This window comes from Piliocolobus tephrosceles, chromosome 2 (assembly GCF_002776525.5).
Source record: "Piliocolobus tephrosceles isolate RC106 chromosome 2, ASM277652v3, whole genome shotgun sequence".
NCBI classification, from domain to species: Eukaryota; Metazoa; Chordata; class Mammalia; order Primates; family Cercopithecidae; genus Piliocolobus; species Piliocolobus tephrosceles.
The window spans coordinates 35,860,946-35,885,566 of record NC_045435.1 but is presented as its reverse complement, the minus strand read 5'-3'; the positions used below and the strand labels follow the sequence as shown (position 1 = coordinate 35,885,566).

The following is a 24,621-nucleotide window of genomic DNA, read 5'->3' as shown; positions in this document are numbered from 1 at the left end:
TTGCTGTTTGGGTGTCAGTTTAGATAGGGTAATTCACTCAGCAGTTTTTAGCACTTCACAGTAATATGGTTGAAAAAGTGGGGACGCTGGAGTCACACAGACCATGGTTCAAATTTGCAAGTCATATGTCTCCAAGAGCTAATTTCCATTAAGTAAAAAAGGAGAATATACCTACAACTCTTGAAAGACATTGAGATAGTGTACATTTAAAAATGCTTAGTGAACTTCTTGAAACTTAGCATGCATTTAAAATTTGGCAGTTACTATTACTTTATATCTATATACAGGTATCTTTAAGATTTTTCTGACCCATTGGCTTTTTAAAAAGTGATATATATCAAAATCATCTGTATATAATATTATCTTAATTTTGAGTAAAGAGTGTATATATAATACATATGGTTCTCATTTGAAAAGAGAAAAAAAAGGTCCTAGTGTGCTCCCTGTTCATATGGCTCTTTTGATTTGGCAAAAATTTAAAGGGAAGAGGCTAGGGACTCACTCAACTTGACCGCAGATAAGTGCCACTGGATTCCTTTCGCTCGAGTCTTCCTCCAGATCCTCAACTCAGACTCCCAAGGTGAGGGAGGGGATCACAAACCAGTAAATTTTTTTTTCTTTTTTTTTTAGACAGGGTTTCACTCTGTTGTTCAGGCTGGAATGCAGTGGCACAATCTCGGCTCACTGCAGCCTCCACCTCCTGTGCTTAAGTGATCCTCCCACTTCAGTCTCCCAAGTAGTTGGGACTACAGGTGCATGCCACTACACCTAGCTAATTTTAAAATATGTTTTGTAGCAACTGGGTCTCCCTATGTTGCCCAGGCTGGTCTCAACTCCTGGATTCAGGTGATCTTCCCACCCCAGACTCCCAAAGTGCTGGGATTACAGACTTCAGCCACCACACCTCGCCACAAACTAGTAATTATTAAACCCACTGTTTTCCTCCTCTCTTTCAATCCTAGGGTGGAATTCAACCAAGGGTGTAATGGCTTTGAAGCAGCCTGGCCTCACTTTGAACCCAGGAGAAGTGGAAAGGAGTTGCATATTTTCTTAAGGTCCTAGAAAACATAAGGTCCTTTTGTAACATAATGTGACACAGAAATATATTACTTGATCTGAAAATTAATTTTTTTGTATAAGCACTATCATACGCTATTAATGCAAGTCAACAATCATTTTGTGGGGCAATATGGTAATATCAAATTGGGAGAACAATCTTTTTGTAGGGAAATTTGGTACTATCTATCAAAATGTAAAATACACACACCTTATATCCCAGCAATTATACTGTTAGGAATTTACTCTCAGAAGCATGGCCAGGATATGTGTAAAATACATTGATTGAAGCACCGTTAGTAACAGGAAAACAAACTGGAAACAAACTAAATGCTTATCCTTAGGGGGTACTGGTTTAAAAATTACACTACGACCATGCAATGGAAAAATCAGGCATTTGTTTGTCCTCCCCAAACGTGTTAGAACTCCACCATTTCTTTATCCCTGGTTAAGCAAATTGAAATGTTAAGCATTTTTCTGCTTAAACCTGCCTGGAATTCCCCTGTATAATTTTCAATGCTTTTGAGCTGCTATTTCACTTAAATGTTGTTCTTCTCCTGGTTGCACCCCTCTGTCTAGGATCAAGCCTGCCATCAACAGTCTCAGAGCTATGGAAGAATCTTACTTTTCTGTTTAAGATATTATTTTTTCTTTCTCTGTTGACTGAAAGCATCAATCTTTAAAAACATGCCACCTGTGACAAATGATAAATTAGGATATTTATACTTGGATGGAGTTCCAGCAGAAACAAGCTATTTGGGGTGCAGGCAGAGCAGCAGGGTAGATTTAGACCTTTCTAGCACCCCTGCTTTTTAATATTCACGGTTCTCGTGTCCTGCCTCCATAAGGCTGCTACAATGTGAAAATCTTTTATATGCTCATTATCTGTTTTATGCTTTTAAAAAAACACCTCTTCTGAAAACTTGGGAACATCCTTTTAAACAAGGTTTGGATTTTGATATTGTCACTTTTATTAGAACTACGTCCCGTCTGTATTAGAGTTGATTGTATTCTAGAATCAGGTAGCATGAAGAGAACCTGACAAACTCTGAAATAAGAAAACTCAGTGATCCTCCTTGAGAAATTTCCCCATCCCTCTGTTTAATTTTAAATCTCTGGGATATTGAAAATAAGTTACACATTTTAAAAATCCTAAAGTAAAGCATTTACATTGGCTTACCTTTTTCTTTGACAAAGTATTTTTGCACCTCTGGGATCAGAAAACTATAAACCAACTCAGCAACAATCTCCTCTGACTGAAGATAGGTTCGGCTAAAAAATATAAAACAAAATGAATTATTTCTTTGGTTTTTTTTTTACTTGAGCTGCTGATTTATGCTTTCCTGCTGTGTAAGCAACTCCATTCAAATCCCACCATCACCTTTTCCTTGATTGAGTGATCTGAAATATCACATTCCTGGCAAGTTTGTTTAACTCCATAAAAAAATTTGGATTTGACCCTGTCCTTCAGTTACCCTGCCTGCCAGGAAGAGAATGTTGGAAACACAGCTTATACATAGAAGCCAGAAACCTTGGGATGAAGTCCCAGTAATGTTGCACACACATATTCACATTGTTTTCATGCTTCCGAGTATTCTGAAAGTAAGTAATGAGAGTAATCCAGATTGCAGAGGATAACTGAGAATACATACGGAGGTATACGCATATTGGCTTCTCAGGAGTTATGTTAATAAAACAATGGACCCTGAAGTATGAGTTATTTTTTTCTCCTTGGTGGTGAAATTGTAAGCTCTTGAAAAAATATATATGAGTATCAGCAAATGGGCTGTCCATTCTACAATCTGTTCTCTTGATACATACCGGCTTTCCATTTCATAAGCAATGTCATTGATTTTCTCAGCCATCTTCTCTATTTCTGCCCTGGCTTGTTCTTCTGCAGTATTCGCTTCAGTATTCAGTATTATGTCTTCTAGGTAGGAGCTTATAGTACTATGGTGAACTTTAACTACCTGCAAAATACAATAATACCCTCACTAAAACAGGTATGCTGTTGTAAACAACACAAGAAAAATACACAAACATTGGTTAACTTTTTTTAGCTCATACATTTCATTTATTAAGTCAACAGTCCCTTCACTCATCATTCATTTTCTTTATCCGTCTATTTCTCATCCACCTGCCTACTCATTCTGGGCAGCCCACACCCATTTAGCCCATTTCAGAATTATGGATCTTATTGGGTGGGGGGGCAAGACAGCATTGCTGAAGGATCACGGGATTCAGTGTCAATAATGCTGGTTCAAATCCTGGCTTTGTTCTTACCAGCAACGTGATTTGGTCAAACTACCTAACAGAAGAATAGACTAGGAGATACTCTCCAGTGTCCTTTCTCTCCTTCCTCTTACATAATAGAACCCCTGGATTTCAGCTAGGCAAACAGGTGCCTAGAATAAAGACTACATTTCCTAGCACCCACAGGAGCTGGATTGGCCGTATGACCAATCCAGCTCTGACCAAAGAAAGGATTCTTAAAGGGAAAGACCTGGCTTCTTTTTTTCTCTCTTCATTTCTCCTTTCATGAGGACATAATGCTGGAACACCAGCAATCATCTTAAATTGCCAGATGGGCTACGACTTAGGAAGAGAAGAGCAGAAAGCTAGAAGGATCCTGGGTCTCTAATGAATTTATTGAATTATCGTACCAGCCCTTGACTGCTTCTTTTAAAAGCTTACTTGATATTATGAAATAGGATACAGATTTTAAAAGTGCATTGGAAGCAAACTCAGAGATCAGAAAAATAAAACAAAATAAAAAGTACAGAGCACACAAATGTACAGTGTAATGAATTAGGGTAAAGTCAGAACCCATGTATTATAGTAACTGCCAGTATCTTAGAAGGCCACCATGGTTTCTTCCTTTACTACAGCACCTTCCCACTTTCATGGTAAACACTTTGTTTTCTCTATATTTTTGCTCCCTAAGTATATAACCATAAGCAAAGTAGCTTAGTTTTTCCCGTTTTACAGGTGTATGCACATAGAAAGATTAAGCAACAACTGTGGCATACTTAGTTTTGCGTGTATATGTATGCTGATTATCAGCTTCTTAGAGGTAGGGCACTTTTCTGTTTCATGTCTAAATATATCTTTGTATCTGAGATAATGCCTGGGACTCAGTAACAATTCAGTACCTGTTTCTGGATTGGCACTTTGGCACAATTCTGAGTATATGATACTGTACACCTATGTGTAAAACATCAACCTTCAATCCCTATGCCTTCTCTATGGGAGACTCTCCATGGCCAGTTGAATACAGTATCAACCAAACAACTAACCAACCAAAATATATCTGCTGAACGTCTATTAGGTACAGGGATCTATGCTGTGTTGTGCAAGGCACAAATGGAATATACAATATTCATGCTCTCATAGAGCCCACCCTCTTCTTCAGGAAGCAAGTTGCATCTATATGGATCAGTTAGACAGCTCAGTCAGGTAATAGTAGAGGGGTGGAAATATTACTATGGTTCATTCATAGCTATATATGTACCTGTTTATGTATATCTTTATAAATGTGTAAATTTCTGGACACATTTGTGCGTGTATGTACATGAATAAGGAAATGTGTGGCTATGTGTGTTCCTCTATGTCTTGCTAATATTGTGCACACCAGATATTTGTAAATATGTCCTCATGCATGTGCCTGCAAAATTGTATATGTATTTAAAGATGAGTCTATGACTTTATATCTGTGTTTCTCACTATCTATATGCTATATTTGGGAAATGTATTAAATATTACATTTCTGTTTTATAATTTATGTGCAAGCATATTTCTCTTCAAGAGAATCTGTCTGAATGGAGGTTGGGGAAATAGGATGGAAAATAGTCATTATATTTTAATTAGGAAGGTTGGGAATTAAAATGATGGATGATATTTGAATCTGTGGGTCCACAGTGGGTACATTTTTTACCTAAGTGATTCTTAAATCAGGCTAGAAGGGCTATCTTAACCCTTTATTGCCCTTGCTAGACAGAGCTGATGTTTTCTGCCATCATTCCCATTTAGAAGATATCTTCCTAAGAAGCTTTTTACCAGCTTCTTCCTTTCTCTGCTTTTGTGTATAGTAGCTCCTCTGTTCCATTGCTTCTTATTCTCACCCCCAGCTATTCTTCCCATCCCCAGCTGGTTCTTCCTTAGTGATATTAGGTAGAGATGGCAAGTTCTGATTTGCCAATACTTTCTGAATCTCAGGAACTCTTTTTGAAGCAAAGTGTGTTAAGATTGGTAGGAGGCTACAAGCTGGTCACCAACTCCCAAATTTACATCTTCAGCCAACACCTCATTTCTAAATTCCATCTTGTAGATCCACCTACTGAAACAATACCTCTGCTTAGATGTCCCAAACTAAATAAAAATTGATTTCCTGATTCTTCTCCTGCCCCTACGCTTATTCCTCTCTCAACTTTTCTACCTCAGGAAATAATACCATCATCTTCCACTTGCTTAAGCCCGACCTGGACGTAATACTCCACTTCCTGTGTCTCACTCTGGTCTTCACTACTTTAACAGCTACTTCCTGGCCGCCTTGTTCCCCCTCTGTCCTCCCTCCAGCCTGTGCTCCACACAGCAAGTGGAGTAACCGGCTTAAAATGTGTCTCTGGGCTCTATTTGTTTCCTTCATGGAACTCAATACATTTTCTAATTCTATACACAGGTGCGTATTATGTGTTATTTAAGCTTTAGGAGAGAAGGGATCATGTCCAGGTTTCTTTCCCCCTCCAAAGTTTCCCACAATGCCTTTGTAGAGTGCCTGGCATATAGTAGGAACCCAATGCATAAACAAAAGCCAAATGCCATTTTATGTCATGAGCATCCTTTGGTTTGACTTGGCTCCTTCTAGGCAGCTTCCATACACCCAGCTGCCCCTACTTGCCTCCTTAAATATCTCGTCCTCCTCCCGCAGGCGCTGTTTTTCCACCTGGCGCCGACCACTCTCTTCAGCCTCTCGTACCCGCCGCTGGCGCTCGGCCAGCATGACAAAGGCATGGATCCTCCTCTCCTCCTGCAGTCTCACCAGCTCTTTGGACAGGAAGTCAAACATGTCTGCCAGTGCCCTTCCTTCCAGTCCAGCCAAATGGTTTTCAACCAGTGACACCTTGAAAAGAATAACATAACTTTAAGGACACAAATTCCACTATGAGTGGTGATTATTAGAAGAGGCACTGGATTACTGAAAACTCTTGGCAGTCAATTCACTTTCAGAATGCATTTAATTTTTATTGGGAATATTCCCTCTCGATTGACTCCATCCCAGGTTCTTATGAGGAAAACGGAGGCATGAGAAAGCTGATTGTTTGGTCAGTCACTGATGGACCACAGCCCTCAAATAAGCAAGAGAATTTAGCAAGATGTTTCCGTTAGTGACCATGGAGAATGGGTTATTTTCTTTCAATTTTATCGACAAGGTAAAGTGTGTCTTCCCAGACATGAAGGGAAATGTCAAGTTTTTATTAAAGATAATATTGGAGTTTAATCAAATTGAATCTCCTAGAAATTCACTCATGATACCTGTTAATTTTTCAATATCTTTCCTTTCACACAGGTTAGGAGTTAAGATCTTGAATAACATGAAAGTAGAAAACCTTGGTATTTTTAAATCTTTTCATAACTTTGAAGTCATTAACAACAATCTTTGAAATACACAGGAATGGCTGAGCATGGTGGCTCAGGCATGTAATCCCAGCACTCGGGGAGGCTGAGGCGGGTGGATCACCTGAGGTCAGGAGTTTGAGACCAGCCTGGCCAACATGGTGAAACCCTGTCTCTGCTAAAAATACAAAAATTAGCCAGGCGTGGTGCGTGCCTGTTTAATCCCAGCTACTCAGGAGCCTGAGACAGGAGAATTGCCTGAGCCCAGGAGGCAGAGGTTGCAGCGAGCCAAGATCGCGCCACTGCACTCTAGCCTGGGTGACAGAGTAAGACTCCATCTGAGAAAAGAAAAAAAAAAGAAAGCACAGGAAAGAGACCATATGTCCATCTAATCTCTGAGGCAAAATTAGGGACCCATTGTGCTCTCTGCCAGAAGCCAGCTACAGTGCCTATTTATGAATCCCTGTGTCCTGGCTTTGACATATGGAGAAGAAAAGTGTTTAAGATGACTTTGCAAATTCATCCCCTTTCCTCTCCTATCCTTGGTTGTAAGGGAAAAGGGCTCATCTTCCAGTCACATGCCACCTTCTCAGTGACAGTTCTCCCTCTGTGCTCAGCTCCCTTCCTGGTTTCTATCTGAAGGGAGGGAATACTCAGTTCTCAGAGGCCATGGGGCTATGGGTAAAAGCATCAGTCAAGTGTGGTTGTTGGCCCCAACACCACCCATCTTCATCGTCACCTGCCTCCTAGCCCACAGACTTTCTAACCACAAAGTTCAACCTTATTTATATAATAGGGAGAGATGGAAAGAAAGGACAAAGCTAAGAGCATCTCACTGCTCCTTCCGTTCATAAACAGTAGATACTCAGCCCAGAGATGACAAACAGATTCTCTCCTTATCTGCAGGGAGCATAAGCTCCCTCACTCGGGGTCAGGTGCCACCTTGAAAATCCTGAGATGGCTAGAAATCCTGCTCAGGTTTAGCCTCTTCTCAACGAGAAATCTGGGTATGCACAGGCAGGACAATCTAATTTGAAATTAAGGGAAATGTTTAGGGAGGGGATTCTGCTGTAGTCACAGAAAGTAGTGTTACATAATTGGGGGTTGTGCATTTTCTGGACTGTTTTCCACAGAAATATAAGAGAAGGGGAAAAGAGACAGACCAACATTGCTGCAGGTATACATGAAGTGCTCACTCCCTCAGATCCCTGCATACATCCAGGGTGTATCCAGGTACAGCTGAAGGTAAGCAGAGTGAGTCTTTGGCTAAGTGACAGCTTTGCCCATTAACTCCTCCCTTAGCTGTAAGCTGACACGATTTCACCCACACATATATCCACTAAATGGAATAAATGAACTGAAAAGCCTGGGTTAGCTTAGCTGTACCCACTAAAGTCATGATCAGAAACCTGAAAGGGCCAAGGGGGGCATTTTTTCATCCACGATCTCAGGGCCTAGTGCTCCCAGGGCATCCTGTTCCTTATCTGAGCTTTTCCAGGACTCTAGGACTTCTAGATTCAGGGACTCCAGTGTTCACATTCTCCTCTTCCTTCTCTGGTTCCTCTGTTGGGTCTCACAGCCTGTGGCTTGCTTCCTCCCCATCCTGCCTCACTCCCCAAAAGTTCCCCAAGCCCAGCAACCATCCATGGTGCTGCTGTCATGTGAAAGAAAGAAAGTTGTGGTTATTTCCAGGCTGCTTACTATTTGTGCTCGACTCCCACATAACACAAGAGTTATGTATGTTGCTAAAGGGGGGTCATATTAACTTTAATTATTACTTCCCTATAACACTAAATTCTGTGCAAATTGATTCTTTTTCAGATTGACTTACAGAAAAGTGGGAGAGGGAGTAAAATAAAGTGTAACTATACTATGTCAATAGCATTGAAAAGTGTGTGTATACATAGACAAACATTGGAAGAAAAGAGGAACAATATTTACAGTTGTTGGTTTGGAGCTGTAATTCTTAGCTGTGTCAGGTGGCACACAGCTGGGAGGTCATGATGAAAGTCACCACATATCACGAAACAGTAACATATTTAATACGCAGTTTAACCAGCACGAGCTATGAAGTTCTAAAACTCCAAAATAAATGCTAATATTTTAAGATAAATCTTATTTTTCACTTTTTTCATGTTGCTTTTGTTATTTATTCAGTCTGCAAAGCCCTCACTAACCGAAATACAGTAGTCACTGGATATTTGTGAAAAAAAAGGAAGGAAAAAATCTTAAAGTTGAAAAGAATGCATTATTTTTGTTTTGTTGTTATTGTTTTGCAAATAAAGAAACAATACCACCATATTCAAATCAGTAAGGGCACATCCCTGATCAAATTAAGGACGACAGCAGCATTATTTAAGAATTCCAGCACTTTGGGAAGCCGAGGAGGGCGGATCACCTGAGGTCAGGAGTTTGAGGCCAGCCTGGCCAATATGGCGCAATCCCATCTCTACTAAGAATATGAAAATTAGCCAGGCATGGTGGTGCATGCCTGTAGTCCCAGCTCGGGAGACTGAGGCAGGAGAATCACTTGAACCCATGAAGCAGAGGTTGTAGTGAGCCAAGACTGTGTCACTGCACTTCAGCCTGGGCGATAGAGTGAAACTCCGTCACACACACACACACACACACACACACACATACACACACACAGCTGACAGAGTGATGGGATTGTGGGGCTGTTTCTTTTTCACCATTTCATGAATTTTTATTAGAATATTGCTGTGCCATGATAAAATCAAGGGAGAAAATTTAAGAAGAAAGTAACAAGAGAAAAAAGGAAAACCTTGTGCTCATGTAAGTTCTTCTGCCGCTGTAAGGCCAGGGTCACTTGCTTCTCGGCTTTTTTCACCAGATTTTCATCTTCTTGTAGTGCGTGGCAGGTGCGCAACTCCTGGATCAACTCCAGTCGCTTTTCTTTCCCTTCAAACATCTGTATCAAATCAAATCAAATCAAATCAAAGAGAGACCTGTAAGTTACCATCCCTTTGTGCCAAGCACTAGGAGTCACATGCAGTGACTTGTGAGACACTTGTGAACAGTGGGCTCTGTCCTGCCTTTTGGATTCCACAGAGCAGATGTGTCCCACAGAGCTAGAGTTCAGCCCTCTTTTCTGTGCCTTCAGCTTCTCAGGCAGAGAATGGGCTTAGTTTTCAGTGAGCTGTACTTAGTTTCTGACAATACCTCTCAAGGACAAGATGACAACTCCAGGGTCATATTAAGAAACCAGAACCTTCCCCTCATTTCCTGTGCTCCTTCGCTAATAAACCTGAGGATGGCATTTTTCATGGCCATATCTTCTTTTCCAATAAATCTGTCCCTGGTTTGTGATAATCTGTTGTCCAAATTTAACTGTGGCATTTCTCTTGGGAAAATACTGAAAGAAGAGTAACGAACAGTGCTAAACACAAGTTGCTCATCCAGCTGAGTTACTCATCATACTGAATCTCTTATGAGTTATAGCTGTCTGGGGAAAAAAATTAACTGGGGCTTGATATCAGTCCATTTTTTACGTGAAGTGTGCCTGCTCCAGCAACACAAATAATCTGGCTGAGGCTTTACAGTCAGGAAGACCAGAGCGGAATTTGCTGGCAGATAACTATATCTCCCTCAGACTCATATTACTTGCCTGTAAAATGAGATTATGGATAGCAAAAAAAAATGAGACAATACATGTAGTGCAAAGAATAAATAGTGTGGGCATATAGTAAGGGTTCAAAACCATAGTTCATTATTTAGCTATTTCATTTATAATGTAGGTATCGCCAGACATATGCAAACTCAAATAATTGTATTATGACTATGTGAAAAGTTAGGGAATCCACCTGGTTGATAATGCTTAAATAGCCAAAATTCAGGTGAGAAAATGTATGGATTTAACAATTCCAAGGAAGAAGTCAGTTTCACACTGCCTTAGTTACAACCATGGCAAATAGCAGGTAGGTCCTTCCTGCCTCTCTCCTTGACACTGTGCCACCCACCTGGACAAACGATGCCACCAGAAGGAAATGGGTAGTCAATTTAAGAGTTTAGCTGAATAGGATAGCAGGGTGCAAAAGAGAATTCACTCCAAGGAACCAAGCACATATGCATTCTAAAAAAAATTATTCTCAAAAGAGAAACGCAGGGCCAGTGGTTGGACCTACACACCATGTTCTGAACGACTCTGCCCCGGAGTAACTTTTGAAGGTAGATCACAGCCATTTCTATTTCTTCTTCTTCCTAAAAGAACAAAGGGAGAACCAAGCAGCTTGAGAACTGCAGTAGTCCAAGCATCAAATATTCTTTTGAAGACTTATTTCAAGCAAAACAGACTGTGCCAGATGCTGAAAAGATTTAAAGAGAAATAAAACATGGTCCCTGCTCTTATTGAACATATACTATTTTAATGTTACTTACATTAAAATTCATTATTTTTCATCATTAACAAACCATATTACAAGCAAAAAATTCACGCCCTGCCATGCTATCCCTACAAATGAAGCCACTTTCATTTCCTTATATTCCTTTCCAACAAAATCTTTCTTGAAGCAACAAGTATTGCTGATAACATCATTTTGCAATAGGATTTTTCATGTTTGATCATCAGTAGACAAAAATACACCTAGTCTATTGTCAGAGTAAGGTACTTCTCACAAGAATTCAGCTATGCTGATAAAATCAGAATATAAGAGACAAGGTTAACCATTATAAAAATCATCTTAAAAACTGTGTGTCCAAAGCAGAAAAAGCAGGGTCTGGAAATCTAATTAAGGTTCCTTTGAATGTAAAAAGAAAACAGCAGTCTAATTGATGACATTAACATACATGAAAGACAATGTGTCAGGCTGGGTGCAGTGGCTCACGTCTGTGATCCTAGCACTTTGGGAGGCTGGGGCAGGTGGATCACCTGAGGTCAAGAGTTTGAGACCAGCCTGGCCAACGTGGCGACACCCCGTCTCTACTAAAGCTACAAAAATTAGCTGGGCGTGATGACACACGCCTGTAGTCCCAGCTACTCATGAGGCTGAAGCAAGAGAATCGCTTGAACCCAGGAGGCAGAGGCTGCAGTGAGCCAAGATTGTACCACTGCACTCCAGCCTAGGTGACAGAGCGAGATTCTGTCTCAAAAAAAAAAAAAAAAAAAAAAAAAGACAGTCTGTCAACCAAAGGCCTGCACAAAGTCTAGAAAAGAGAATGTTACCCAGCAGCACATCCCAGCCGGCTGGTGGGAGCTTTCTGGTCCCTCTGCAGGAGCCACTCATCAGAGGCAGTAACAGGGGTTAGTGTGGTCTCCCACCAACACCTGCCCTCAGCCAAGAAACACACCAGCCTTCTGAATACAATTTGGCTTCTTGTGAGGACTGTCCTATATTGAGAGATAATGTGCTGACCAGCCAAGAGGAACAGCCTGATCTAGTAGGCAGTTATGGTTCTCTCCGTAAAGTAATAAATTTGCAACAAATAAATTTGCAAATCCTGTGGATTTGTTTAGTCTGAGTCAGTCGTCTAAATCCTAACCAACTCTGCTACCTTGCTCAAATTGAGTCTGGTGAGATGTGGCCCTGGCCAGGGCCCTTTGAGTCATTCCCACCCCAGAAGCAAGCCTATCTTGATGACACCTCTGGCATTTCGTTCCTCTTCGACTCCAACAGTCATCAGCCATCTCTCCATATGGGAAGATAGTTATGGTAACTGATCATCACTCAATCTTCTTTTTCTATTTCATATACATAAGCACTACCTTCTGATGCTGATTTTTCATGGAAAGATTTTTTAAATTGTGTTTTTATTTTTGAAAAGGACTGGGTTTAGATTTCATTTCATCTCGTTTGTTTTTGTGTGTGTCTGATGTTTGCTACATAAGAATAAAGACAATATTTAAGTTAGAGCTTGGGAAACTAACACTGCTAAATTAGATTTGCTTTAAGCTAAACTATCCTAAGAATAAGCTGACAACAATATTGAATTTAGCATTTCAACTAAAAAGTTTCCAACTTACATTGGAAGTCATTTCCAAGGTTGGAGTTGGAAGCCGAGGTTGAGGTATTGGGTTTCTCTGAAGGAAGCGAGGGGGTTTCCTGGCTTCAAGAACTTTATTTTTCTTATCCAACAGTGCCTGAAATAATGCCAATTAATAGAATCTCTTATTTTTTTAACAAAAATTTGCATAAATTTACGGGGTAAAAGTGCAGAAAAACTGCACTACATGAATATATTACATAATGGTGAAATCTAGGCTTTTAGCATACCCATCACCTGAATAACGTATATTGTAGCCTATATTTTCCTTCATTACCAGATCTAGGGCACAGACATAAATATTAATCAGAATATGAATATTCTCTATGGTGATGCTAGGTCAGTTTGAGAAACACTACCAAGAATGTGTGTATCTCCCAAGAGGTGCTATGATATTCCTAAAAATACGTTAACCAACCAACCTGACCAACAGAAACCCTGTCTCCACTAAAAATACAGAATTAGCCGGGCATGGTGGTGCATGCCTGTAATCCCAGTTACTCGGGAGGCTGAGGCAGGAGAATCACTTGAACCTGGGAGGCAGAAGTTGCAGTGAGCTGAGATCGCGCCATTGCACTCCAGCCTGGGCAACAAGAGCAAAACTTCATCTCAAAAAAAAAAAAAAAAAAAAAGTTACCAACTGACTAAACATGGTTATATTCTTGGTGGATTCATCAAATGATGAGAAGAGAAATAAAATGTGGTATATCCACACAATGGAATGTTACACAATCATAAAAAAAGAATGAAGTACTGAGATGTATTAAAACCTGGATGAACCTTAAAAACGCTATGCTAAGTGAAAGAAGCCAGACGCAAAAGGCCATATACTGCATGATTCCATGTATATGAAATGTCCAGAATCGGCAAATCCATAAAAAGAAAGTAGAATAGGCCAGGCACAGTGGCTCACGCCTGTAGTCCCAGCACTTTGGGAGGCCAAGGTGGGTGGATCACGAGGTCAGTAGATCGAGACCACTCTGGCTAACACGGTAAAACCCCGTCTCTACTAAAATTACAAAAAGTCAGCCGGGCATGGTGGCGGGCGCCTGTAGTCCCAGCTACTTGGGAGGCTGAGGCAGGAGAATGGTATGAATCCAGGAGGCAGAGCTGGCAGTGAGCCAAGATCATGCCACTGCACTCCAGCCTGGGCGACTGAGAGAGACTCCGCCAAAAAAGAAAAAAGGAAAGTGGTTGCCAGGGGCTGAGGGGAAGCGGGAATTGGAATTGAGCACTATTAGGCATGGGGTTTGTTTTGGGGATGACGAAAATATTCTGGAATTAGATAGTGGTGATGGTTGCACAGACTTGTGAATATGCTGAAAACTACTGAATTATATATTTTAAAAGGGGGATTTTATTGTATGTGAATTACATTCCCCCCGCTCCCCAAAATAAAGCGGGCAAAGACTGAAGGAATTCATGACCAGCAGACCTTCCCTGCAAGAAATGATTTAAAAAAAAAGTTCTTCAGGCGGGTGAAAAATGGTATAGATCAAAAACTTAGATCGATATAAGTATAAGAAGAGCAGAAGAAAAGGAATAAATAAATTATATTGTTTTTTATTTTTAATTGAGCCAAAAGATAACTGCTAGCTAAAGCAATAAAAGTAAAACATATTGGCTGATTATAGCATTTGGATGAGTGAAATGAATGACAGGAACATCACAGGGATGGGAAGAAGGAGTTGGGAATGATCTGTTCTAAGGTGTTCGCTCTACCCATGAAGTGGCATTGTGTTATTTGAAGGTGTATTTTATTATTTTATATGTATAATCATATACTAGTCCACAAAGCAAGCCTCATGAAATTTCAAAGGATAGGTACCACACAGACCATGACCTCTGATCACAACGCAATTGAGTTAGAGGTTAATGAGAAAATGAGTTAAAATTCCTGCATATTTGGAAATTTTAAAACACACTATTAAATACTCACAGATTAAAAAATCATAATGGTTTTTCTGATATTAGATATTAAGAATGACAAATACTACATATCAAAACTAATGAAATGTACCAAAAGTCAGCATTTTGAAGGAAATGTTTAACCTAAAATACTTATATAAAACAGATGAATGCCTGAAACTGATGAGCTACATGTACAATTTAAGAAAAGACCTGTGAAACAAACCCTAAGAAAGTAGAAAGAAATATAGAATAAATATAGGAGTAGAAATTACTGTGATTAAAAAAACATATAATACAGGAAATCAACAAAATCAAAAGTTCATTGTTTGGAAACATAAATACTAAGAAAATAAGCAAGCCTTCAGTAAACCTGATTAAGGAAAAGAGTTAAGGCATAAATAAACAATATTGTAAATGAAAAAAGTAGACATGAATAAGATAAAACAAACATTTAAAAGATTATAAAACAATACTACCAACAATCATATGCCCAAAAACATGGAAAAGGTAGGTGAAATGGAATTTATTAAAAAAAATTTACCAAAAGTAATTCAGAGGAGTTCTACAAGTTGTAAAGAAATTGAAGTAGTGGTTAAAATTTTTCCTATGAAGAAAACATTAGTCCCAGATAATTTCATATGCATAGTCTACCAAACTGAAGGAACAGATCATCCCAATCTTATTTAAACTCTTCTCAAAAAAGAAAAAGGAAGGAATATTCCTCAGTTAATTTCAGGAGACCTGCATAATTATAACACCAACCCCATACATAGTCAAAATGAGAAAGAAAAACAAGAAGGCCATTTCACTCATGAATGTAGAAGCAAAATCCTAATCAACATACGAGTAAACCAAATCCAACAAGGTATTGAAAATAAGCTGTATGCTTTGACCAAGGCAGGTTCTTCCCAGGCATGCAAGGATAGATTAACATTTGCAAACAATTATAAATGTTGCTACAATAATTTAAAAAATAACATATATAAAAATTGTGTGATAGAGATAAACATTTGATAAAATTCAACATAAACACATGATTAAAGGTTTTAGTAAATTAAGAATAGAAGGGAATTTCCATAACTTAATAAAAAGAATCTATAAAAAATCTTAACAGAAAGTGAGAGAATGATGAACACAGCATTCAGGATGGGTAAAAGGAGATGGGGGAATGGGGATGAGGTGAGAAAGAATCACCTCGATATACATAAATTACTGTTAAGGTCCTGTTTTGAGGATAGGTTACCATCAATCTTTATTAACTACTAAAATCAACTGAACAAACATGAATGGGCCAGTGATTAAAGCATATCATAAACCAGTGGGACTTGAAGTGTGGTTCCTGGAACAGCAGCAGCAGCAGCATCACCGGGAAACTTATCAAAAAGGCAAATACTCCAGCCCTACCTCAGACCTACTCAATCAGAAACTCTGGGGATGGGGCCCAGGTGCATGTGTCTTAACAAGTCCTCCATGAGATTCCAGTGCACAGGAAAGAATGAGCACCACCAGCATAAACCACAGATTCTGTACACCTGCAGTCCAGCTACCAAAAGGGAAAGCCCAGCTGGTGGATGACATGCTGCGGATCCTGGGGAAGGCCATCACACATTTTCCTTTAGAGCTTTAACTAGATGAGAAAGGAGTTGAACATAACTCTTTTTCTTCATATGCCCTAATCACATGAACACAAAAGGGAGAAAATCAGGCCTATTCCAGCTATTAACACCAACAATAGAAACTTGCTACACCTTACTATAGTGTCAGATTTTATACAGAGATCCAAGTTGAAAACGCTTTCAGAAAGTAATATGACTTCTGCAAATGGGGAAAATAACCTCCAAGAAGTTTCCTGAAGTGTGAAATGAGGGGAAATACACACATTGGTTCAGCACAGCATGGGCAACCTCAAAAAACTGCAGAGCAGAGAATGTAGGTCTATGTTGGACCTACTGGACATTGCTGCAATTTTTGGAGTGTAACATTTATCTGCAAAAATCACATTAGAAGCATTTTGTCCTCCAGATAATGATTATACCTTATGAACCTCTGCCAACTCATAGTCCAACCTTGCTGCCCTCTTCAGAAAACCAGCTTTGGTGGTAATGACTTTAGGTTTTGGAGCTCTGATTCGGGGTTGTGTCACAAAATCTGGGAGACGTGACTCAAGTTCGACTAATCCTATGAGAAGGAAGTACATGTTTTTTAGTATCCAGTGCTTACGTTTATTATTTTTAAGGTATATTGTTAGCTTTTGTAGCTGTTTGCCAAGCAGTTTCATTAGAATTGTTGAGAGGGTGTATCTCATATAATAGAATGAAGTGTCCCTGAAATGTAATAGCACATTTCCATATAATTAACTCACATTCTCAGTGATTTAGGCTGTACAATGAGAAATGCATTCTAAAATGAAACTATTGCCCTACAAAAAAGTAGCAATTCCACAATAATCATCAACAGAAAATGAATGATTCTATGATATGTGGTGCCACCCTTCTAAAGTAGACGTTCATCAATTTATTACATTTTAATAAATTGTAATTTTTATTAAAATATTACATATTTTAATAAAATATTAAATAAAGATGGCCAGCCAGAGCTACAAGTTCAGCAGTGTAACCAGCAACTTGTGCTCTTGGCCATATGATACTTCAACTTGTCAGTGAAATTAAATAACTGAATAAGCCTTTCTTGAACTTCATAAGAGGTATAGCCCTCTCCATGAACTTATCCCCTGGTTCCCCATCCTCTTGCTCACTAGTTTTTTGAGATTTCTTTGTAAAGGATTGATTTCATTATACATATTTCTTGTTCGCTTCAAAAACCTGGTATAAAAGTTTTCTCTATTTCATTGTTAAATAACTTTGATTATTAGTGACATTAAACATTTTTTAACATTTAGTAGCTAACTGAATTTAGTCCTTGCTGAGCCGTTCTATAGCAAGGACTATAGTGCGTCTGTGTGTTCTATAGTGTGTCTATTTATTTATTTGGGTCTTAGTAGTTTTTATTGGTTTGTATAAACTCACGTTAATAATGTTAAACCTGTTCATCAGTGTTTATTGCAAATATTTTTACTGCTTAGCTTTTAATCTAAATTTCTACATTTTGTATATTTGCTCATATTTCTGAGACAGCCCTCTTATACTGGATTTCTAATTATGTAAATTGCTTACCTTCATAGGTGTTGAGATAGTAGTTTTTTACTACAAAGTCCTCTGAGTTATTGTCTGGGAAACACCCAAGACGAGACAGAGGTCCATAGACTTGTGATGCATAATCAGAATAATCCTTGATGATATTTCTTCTCTCCAACTTCCCTTCTATGTTCTTTCCCTTTCCTACAAGCTTTCTGATTGCTGAAATAAAACATTCCTCCATGACTATCTCCAAAATATTGTTCTGAATTATACAAATGCAGAAGAGTAAGCCAATTCTAGTGTTATTCACAGAGAAGCTATTGAAATGAATGAATTTCATGATGACTCACGACAGCCAGAATGTAACACTAAAAACAGAGGTCTGCCATCTGTGTGGCCCAGATTGTCATGAGACAGGCAGGAGTCACAGAAGCAGAATCAGCTAGTGCCCTCAATCGGTACTCATCAAAAATATTTTATAATTGCATTTCAAACTCCAGGCCAAGAGGTATTCAGTAAAAGTTTGTTAAATGAATGAAACTCAAAGCAACTGGAAAATACATGTTCAGTGGGGGAACTAGGGAATTATTCTCCCTTACAAGAATAATCAAAAGCAAAGACTATAGGTTCATCTTGGTTAACACCAAAATAAACCAAAGACTGTCCCAGCTTACAGCTTTCTGAATTGCTTGGCAGTCAGAGGGAAAGGCTCAACTGTGCACACGAGGAGTACACTCATCTAAAGAGTCATGCTCACCACCTCCTGTGCTCCTTTTCTCTCAGATCCCATCACAGACCCAAGCCCCTTTGGTGGCTCTACATTGTGCATTTTCAACGGGAGTAAAAATCTTATCACAAGATCGTGACGTCATGCTGCAAGAGGGGGCCTGTGTGCCACTGCTGTCTTGGGGATGTTGTTTATGTTTGATCCTCAGCACTTTTGGGTGTGACGTGGGTTTTAGAATTAAGTGAAAATGATTTAAATTTTATTATTCGCCCACAAAAGTCAGATCTATCATTAGTTATGCCAAGTACTGAAAAAAAAGTTGATCATATCTAAATAAATATCTGGCAGTTAAGTGCTCTTTTCTCACATCAAGGAAAAGTTAAAATTTAAGTTCACTAAACATAATTTTAAGCAATAATTTGTTTTTTGATTTTTTATTTTTGTTAGAAAAAAGTTTTGAATGATTTTTTAAAATGTGATTATATTGTGGATGAGTGCATATATAGTCTGCACATGTAATTGATACTATTTATTTATTTATTTTGAGACAAGGTCTCTATCACCCAGGCTGGAGTGCAGTGGTACAATCATAAGTCACTGTAGCCTTGAGCTCCTTGGCTTAAGCCATCCTCCCACCTCAGCCTCCAAGTAGCTATGACTACAGATGTGTACCACCACATCTGGCTAAGTTTCCAAAAAAATTTGTAGAGATGGGGTCTCACTATGTTGCTCAGGCTGGTCTTGAACTTCTAGCCTTAAGCAATCCTCCCACCTCAGCCTCCCAAAGTGCTGGAATTACAGGCGTGAGCTACCTCTTTTGGCCTTAAATTTTTAAAATATAAATTTAACTTGAACCTTTAATTCAGTCATTCTTAATCTTGCACTGAATAAAAATAATAAATCATATACTTCCTCTTTTCATGTATAAAGTATAGATATACGTATAGTACGTAAACATACATATGTTATGTATGTGGTATTAAAATTTCTTGTGGCAAGGTGATTAGGAAAAAGGATGTCTAAAATGCCACCTTTAAGGGCCAAATGAAGAAAGGGTAAGAAACAGGGCTCTTTATCCAGGGCTGTGGACCAGGAATATGGGGAACCTAACACCTATCCCACCACACACACATATAGACACACATATACACATACACACACATACACACATTATCTCAATAACTTGATTACCTGTTAGGACACCATCACTTGATTTTCTTAGCAAGGGAATTTCCTCCACTCTTCTACCTTTAAGAAATAACTCATCTCTCAGCCCTTACCTATGTGATTCCCAGGACCAACACAGAATTATATCATAGTTAAGTCAGGTTTGGTCAAAGATCCAAAGCAAAGCCCACTTTTCCACTGTCTTCATTGTTCATACTACACCATTACTTGATACATGTGTGCGCTGAATTTTTGCCATTTTTGCCTCTTTTGCCTCCTGCAGTTTAGACCACCGTGCATTCAAGTGCTTCATATTCACTTTATTCTGATTCTCTTCACGCTTCCTCAACAGCTCTTTTAGAACTTCCAGGCGAATCTCCTGCAGTCTTCAAGTAAATTACAAAACATAAAGAAGCATATGGCATCTCAAACGGAGAGCAAAGGAACGGCTGCCACAGGCACGCTCTTCTCTGTGGGCTGGTATCATGTTCATGTATTGTCAAAAGACCACTCTGGCAAAAGTATGACAGATGAATTGAGGGCGTGGGGGTGGCACTCAATAGAGACTCTCTATATAATAGGAATATATATGGGGGTAGTTCTCAAGGATGAAGAAGAGTATGCCAGGCAGATGGGGTAAAAGAAGGGCTCTCTAGCCAGATGGGCCTAAAGGAACAGTAAGAGGTTTGTGCACAGTGCCAGGTCGAGTGATATTCCTGGAGGGTTATGTAATAGGGGAGTGAAGAGGAAATGTGGTTCTGGCATGCTGTCCTAAGGAATGAGGTAAAAATGCCAGTGCCTGGCATATAATAGGTACTCAACAAATCTTTGTTTCTTTTCCCCCTACCTTCAACTTGTTCTCCTTGGGCTACCTTGCTCATGCGCATCCAACAATGCACAGATGACTTTGTAATCTGTACCTCCAGCTTAGATATTTCTTTTTTCTTTCTTTCTTTTTTTCTGAGACAGAGTCTCGCTCTGTTGCCCAGGCTGGAGTGCAGTCGCCTGATCTAAGTTCACTGCAGCCTCTGCCTCCTGGGTTCAAGTGGTTTTCATGTTTCAGCCCCCCCGAGTAGCTGGGACTACAGGCCCCCACCAACACACCTGGCTAACTTTTGTATTTTTAGTACAGATGGAGTTTCACTACATTGCCCGGGCTGGTCTCTAACCCCTGGCCTCAAGTGATCCTACCTTGGCCTCCCAAAGTGCTGGGATTACAGGTGTGAGCCACCACGTCCAGCCTAGCTTAGATATTTCTGAACCAGAATTTCCATCTATTTGAATCTCCAGCTACCCCTTGACAATTAAAAAAACAAAACAAAACCCTACTCATTTGTTCCCCCAGAAGTCTGCCCCTCTTATACCTCCTTCCTGCTGCTAAGGCTCTCTCCTCGTAAATGCTTCTTGTATTCCCCAGCTCATGTCTGGTCATCTCACTCCTAACATGGACTCCTAGCTGCTAGTCTGTCCTCCTTCCAATCTTTGCTCCACCCAGCTGTCAAGGTTTTCCTTCCTAAAACAGAGATTTGAACATACATTTTACTCCTGCTTAGAAATTCATACCTGAATTTATTCACTTACTCATTTGCTAAATATTTACTAAGTGCCCACCATATGCCAGGCAGGAACAACGATGTACAAGACAAAACACCTTCTCTCAACAAGCACTGTTCTGGTGGAATAGGCATATGAACCAACATTTCCAGCACAAGGAGATACATACTAGGCTAGAAGAGTGAAAACTCTTCATGGAAGAAGAAAGGATAGGGCAGGGGGAAAAGAGGGAACAGGTGGGGAAGCCTTCCTTAGAGGAGCTGTTAACTCAGGATTGGGATTTGCCACATTGACAAGGGAAAAGCAGGGCCTCAGCAGGGGAAGCTGAATGTTCAACTCAAAAGGACTGGAGGGAGAACAAGATGTCACACAGGCAGGGTTTCTCAGAGTGAATGCATTTGAGAGGGGTGAGAGTGTAGTGACAAATGAGAATGGAGAGGTAGGCTTTGTGTGTGTGTGTGTGAGACGGAGTCTCACTCTGTCGCCCAGGCTGGAGTGCAGTGGTGTGATCTCAGCTCACTGGAGAGATAGGCATTTTTAAAACTAAGCCACACACCCCAGTGACTTTTCTCTCTAGAGTTAGAAATGCTAGGTTCAATTTTCCATGTCACCACTGACCTCAATCTCTTCAATGGTAAAGTGGAGGGACTAATAGTACCCTCTCCATGAAGTTGTTGTGAGCATTAAGTGAGTTAATGTATACACAAAGTGCTCTAACAGTAGTCTCAAATTTCAGAGTGCAGCATCATCTGGAGCGCAGGTTCTGATATGGATTGCTGGGTCCCAACCCCTGATTCAGTAGGTCCTGGGATGGGGCCTGATCACCTGCATTTCTACCAAGTTCCAAGGTAATGTTGATGCAGCTGGTCTGTGGACCACACTTTGAGATCTATATGCTTAGAGCATCATCTGGTTGGTAGTAAGCCCTCTATAAGTGTTCCATGCTCTATAGATATCTTCTTCTTCATCTGATATCATTGACAGAACTCCTTATAATCCACTCATCATCATCATATTATTGTTATTATTATTATTGACAGAGCTCCTTACCATTCACTTATCATCTGATATTGACAGAGCTCCTTATAGTCCACTAATCATCATCATCATCATTATCATCGTCAATCTGATATTATTGATAGAGCTCCTTATAATTCACTGGGGCAGGAAGGAGCAGGAAGATGGGCAAAGAGATGGTGCAAAAGATCTCAGACCAACCCCTCTGAAGTATTGGTCTACCTGATAGTTTCTGATATGACTGTCTGATATTACTATCTGCCTGATGGCTTCTTATCTACCCTTCGAAACCCAGCTCAGAAGCTACCTCCTCTTAGTAGTTTTCTTTTTCAAACCACCCACCTTAAATAGAACTAACTGTTCTTTCACCTGGGTTCCACCAAGCACTTTTTGTACAGAACAGCACATCACCTGATAGGCGCAGCCTGAGAGGGGTTGGTCTAAGATCTTTTGTCCCATCCTTGTCCACCTTCCCTGCTCCCCCTGCCCCAGTGGACCATAAGGAGCTCTGTGAGGAAGAGCAGTTTCCTATTCATCCCTGTTTTCCCAGCTCACAGCACAGAGCCCAGCACGTAAAAGGGACTCAAAATACATGTATTAAAATTGCCCTCAGTTTAACAAATGTACTCGCTTTCTCAGGTGACGCCTTCACTCTGGCCAGATACATTTTTAATAGTTTCAATGTCTTTTGAAAAGACACGTATCTTTCCAAAGTACAATAATAAATTTAAATTTCTGCCAACAGGATTGGGTATTTGACACCTACTTTGCCCCAAACACTATTTTTTTTTTACTAAATTGCAAGCTTTTATCAAAACATCCCAAAGCCTTCAGGCTTAATCTGAAGGTGTTGCAAAAAATTAACATATTCCAAATTTAGCACCAAGCTGAGTCTCTAACTCTCTGGGTCCCTCTCTTGTGTGTAAGGGTCCTTGGTAGCATTGCTATGAGCAATAAAGTACGTCAGCACAGCCTAGCACAAAGGACAAACTCAGCAAACGCCCTTCCTTTGTTCTTGCTAGAGAGTTATAATTTTTTGGTTCTCATAATCTCTTATCATTTCCACATATCAGCAACAACTCCATTGCTGAAAATATATCAGTTAAAATAATTGAAAATCCAACCACAAGTACCTCAGCATATTGTTATTTATGCATATTGTTATATAAACTCATCTCTTAATGGAAGAATTCCATAATTTGCCTTTTAAATAGGAAATGCCCCATCAGCTCTAGCTAGAACGTTCGCAAGGCATCCTGACTGTAAATACAGTGTCTTGGGGGTGGGATCGGGGGGTTGGGTAAGAGCTAGGACTAGTGCCAAGGCTGTTTGAAGGAATACGAAGAAAGCCCAGGGACTGGGACAATGGCACTGGGAATGAACATGAAGCGACAGTTTGAAAGGTGCTTTGCAGAAATTAGTGGGATTCTGTGACAGTTAAGACAGCTACTAAAGAGAAAAGGGAAAAGAAGAATCAGAGATGCCCTTCAGGAGTTGTTCAAACCTGGGTTCTACGCTGACCTTCTTCACACACACAGAGGGCATTCTATGCTTGTATGTTATTGGAGAGAAAAGTATACAGAGCTTCTGGACCACATCAGAAGCATGTGACTGCTCCTGAAAGAAGCGGAAGCCCAATTTCCTATCTCTATATGCTGAGGATTGCTTTTCAACCCATACATTCGGGAGAATGCTTTGCAGATATGAAGTATTAACATTACTCCCACCAGTACAGGAACAGTTGCCTGGGTGACACAGAACCTACTTTTCAATCTCCTGCTCTCTGAAGGCCCACTCCTTCCTCTCCATTTCATTCATCATCTTCCTCCTCTTCTCAAACTGGGAGGTGTCACTCAGAGCAGGGAGAGTGGCTTCCCAAGCACGCTTCTCGCGGGCTCTTTCTATCATCTCCACCTCAGCTTGTCCTGCGGGGAGACCCCGACCTGCAGGATGAAGCAGCACAGCTTAGGAACAAGTGGGCCAACCCACACAGCCCCTATTATATAATTAACTCCCTGTCAGTTCCTTTCCTCTTCTCTAAATGCGAGGGCCATGACACAATAACATGACATTAGGGAACAGCCTCTAGATGTGCCTCACAGCTTGTGTTATCTGTGCCCCACTGCCTCTTGTTAGTAAATGCACCGTAAGACATTTTAGTTGCATGTAAGATGCTGGAATGCATTTGAAGAATATTAAGGGACTACTGAATAATCACATCATGGAATGCTCTGTAATAAACAAATTTACATACTGAAATACAAGGCGTTTTCAGACTCCTGAGGTGGGAAAAATATGGGGTAGGGAATTTGTTGGATAAAGTTGAAAAATACATATTTTTTTTTGAGTCAGGGTCTCACTCTGTTGCCCAGGCTGGAGTAGAGCGGTATGATTACAGCTCACTGAGGCCTTGACCTCCCCGGCACAAATGATCCCCCC

The 24,621-nt window shown here is 40.0% G+C and overlaps 1 protein-coding gene across 4 annotated transcripts in view; it reads right to left on the bottom strand.

Moving 5' to 3' along the window:
* MAATS1 (MYCBP associated and testis expressed 1) overlaps window positions 1-24,621 on the bottom strand; it is a 64,602-nt gene that overhangs the window by 17,334 nt on the left and 22,647 nt on the right. For all 4 annotated transcript variants that reach the window (XM_023214184.1, XM_023214175.1, XM_023214190.1 and 1 more), the window contains 10 exons: window positions 23,948-24,125; window positions 19,840-19,997; window positions 17,754-17,936; window positions 16,616-16,758; window positions 12,650-12,766; window positions 10,819-10,890; window positions 9,455-9,601; window positions 5,954-6,175; window positions 2,878-3,026; window positions 2,237-2,328 (listed from right to left, as the gene is read on the bottom strand). In XM_023214184.1, coding sequence (XP_023069952.1) covers window positions 2,237-2,328; window positions 2,878-3,026; window positions 5,954-6,175; window positions 9,455-9,601; window positions 10,819-10,890; window positions 12,650-12,766; window positions 16,616-16,758; window positions 17,754-17,936; window positions 19,840-19,997; window positions 23,948-24,125 — 1,461 coding nt within the window. The remainder of the gene's footprint in view (window positions 1-2,236; window positions 2,329-2,877; window positions 3,027-5,953; window positions 6,176-9,454; window positions 9,602-10,818; window positions 10,891-12,649; window positions 12,767-16,615; window positions 16,759-17,753; window positions 17,937-19,839; window positions 19,998-23,947; window positions 24,126-24,621) is intronic.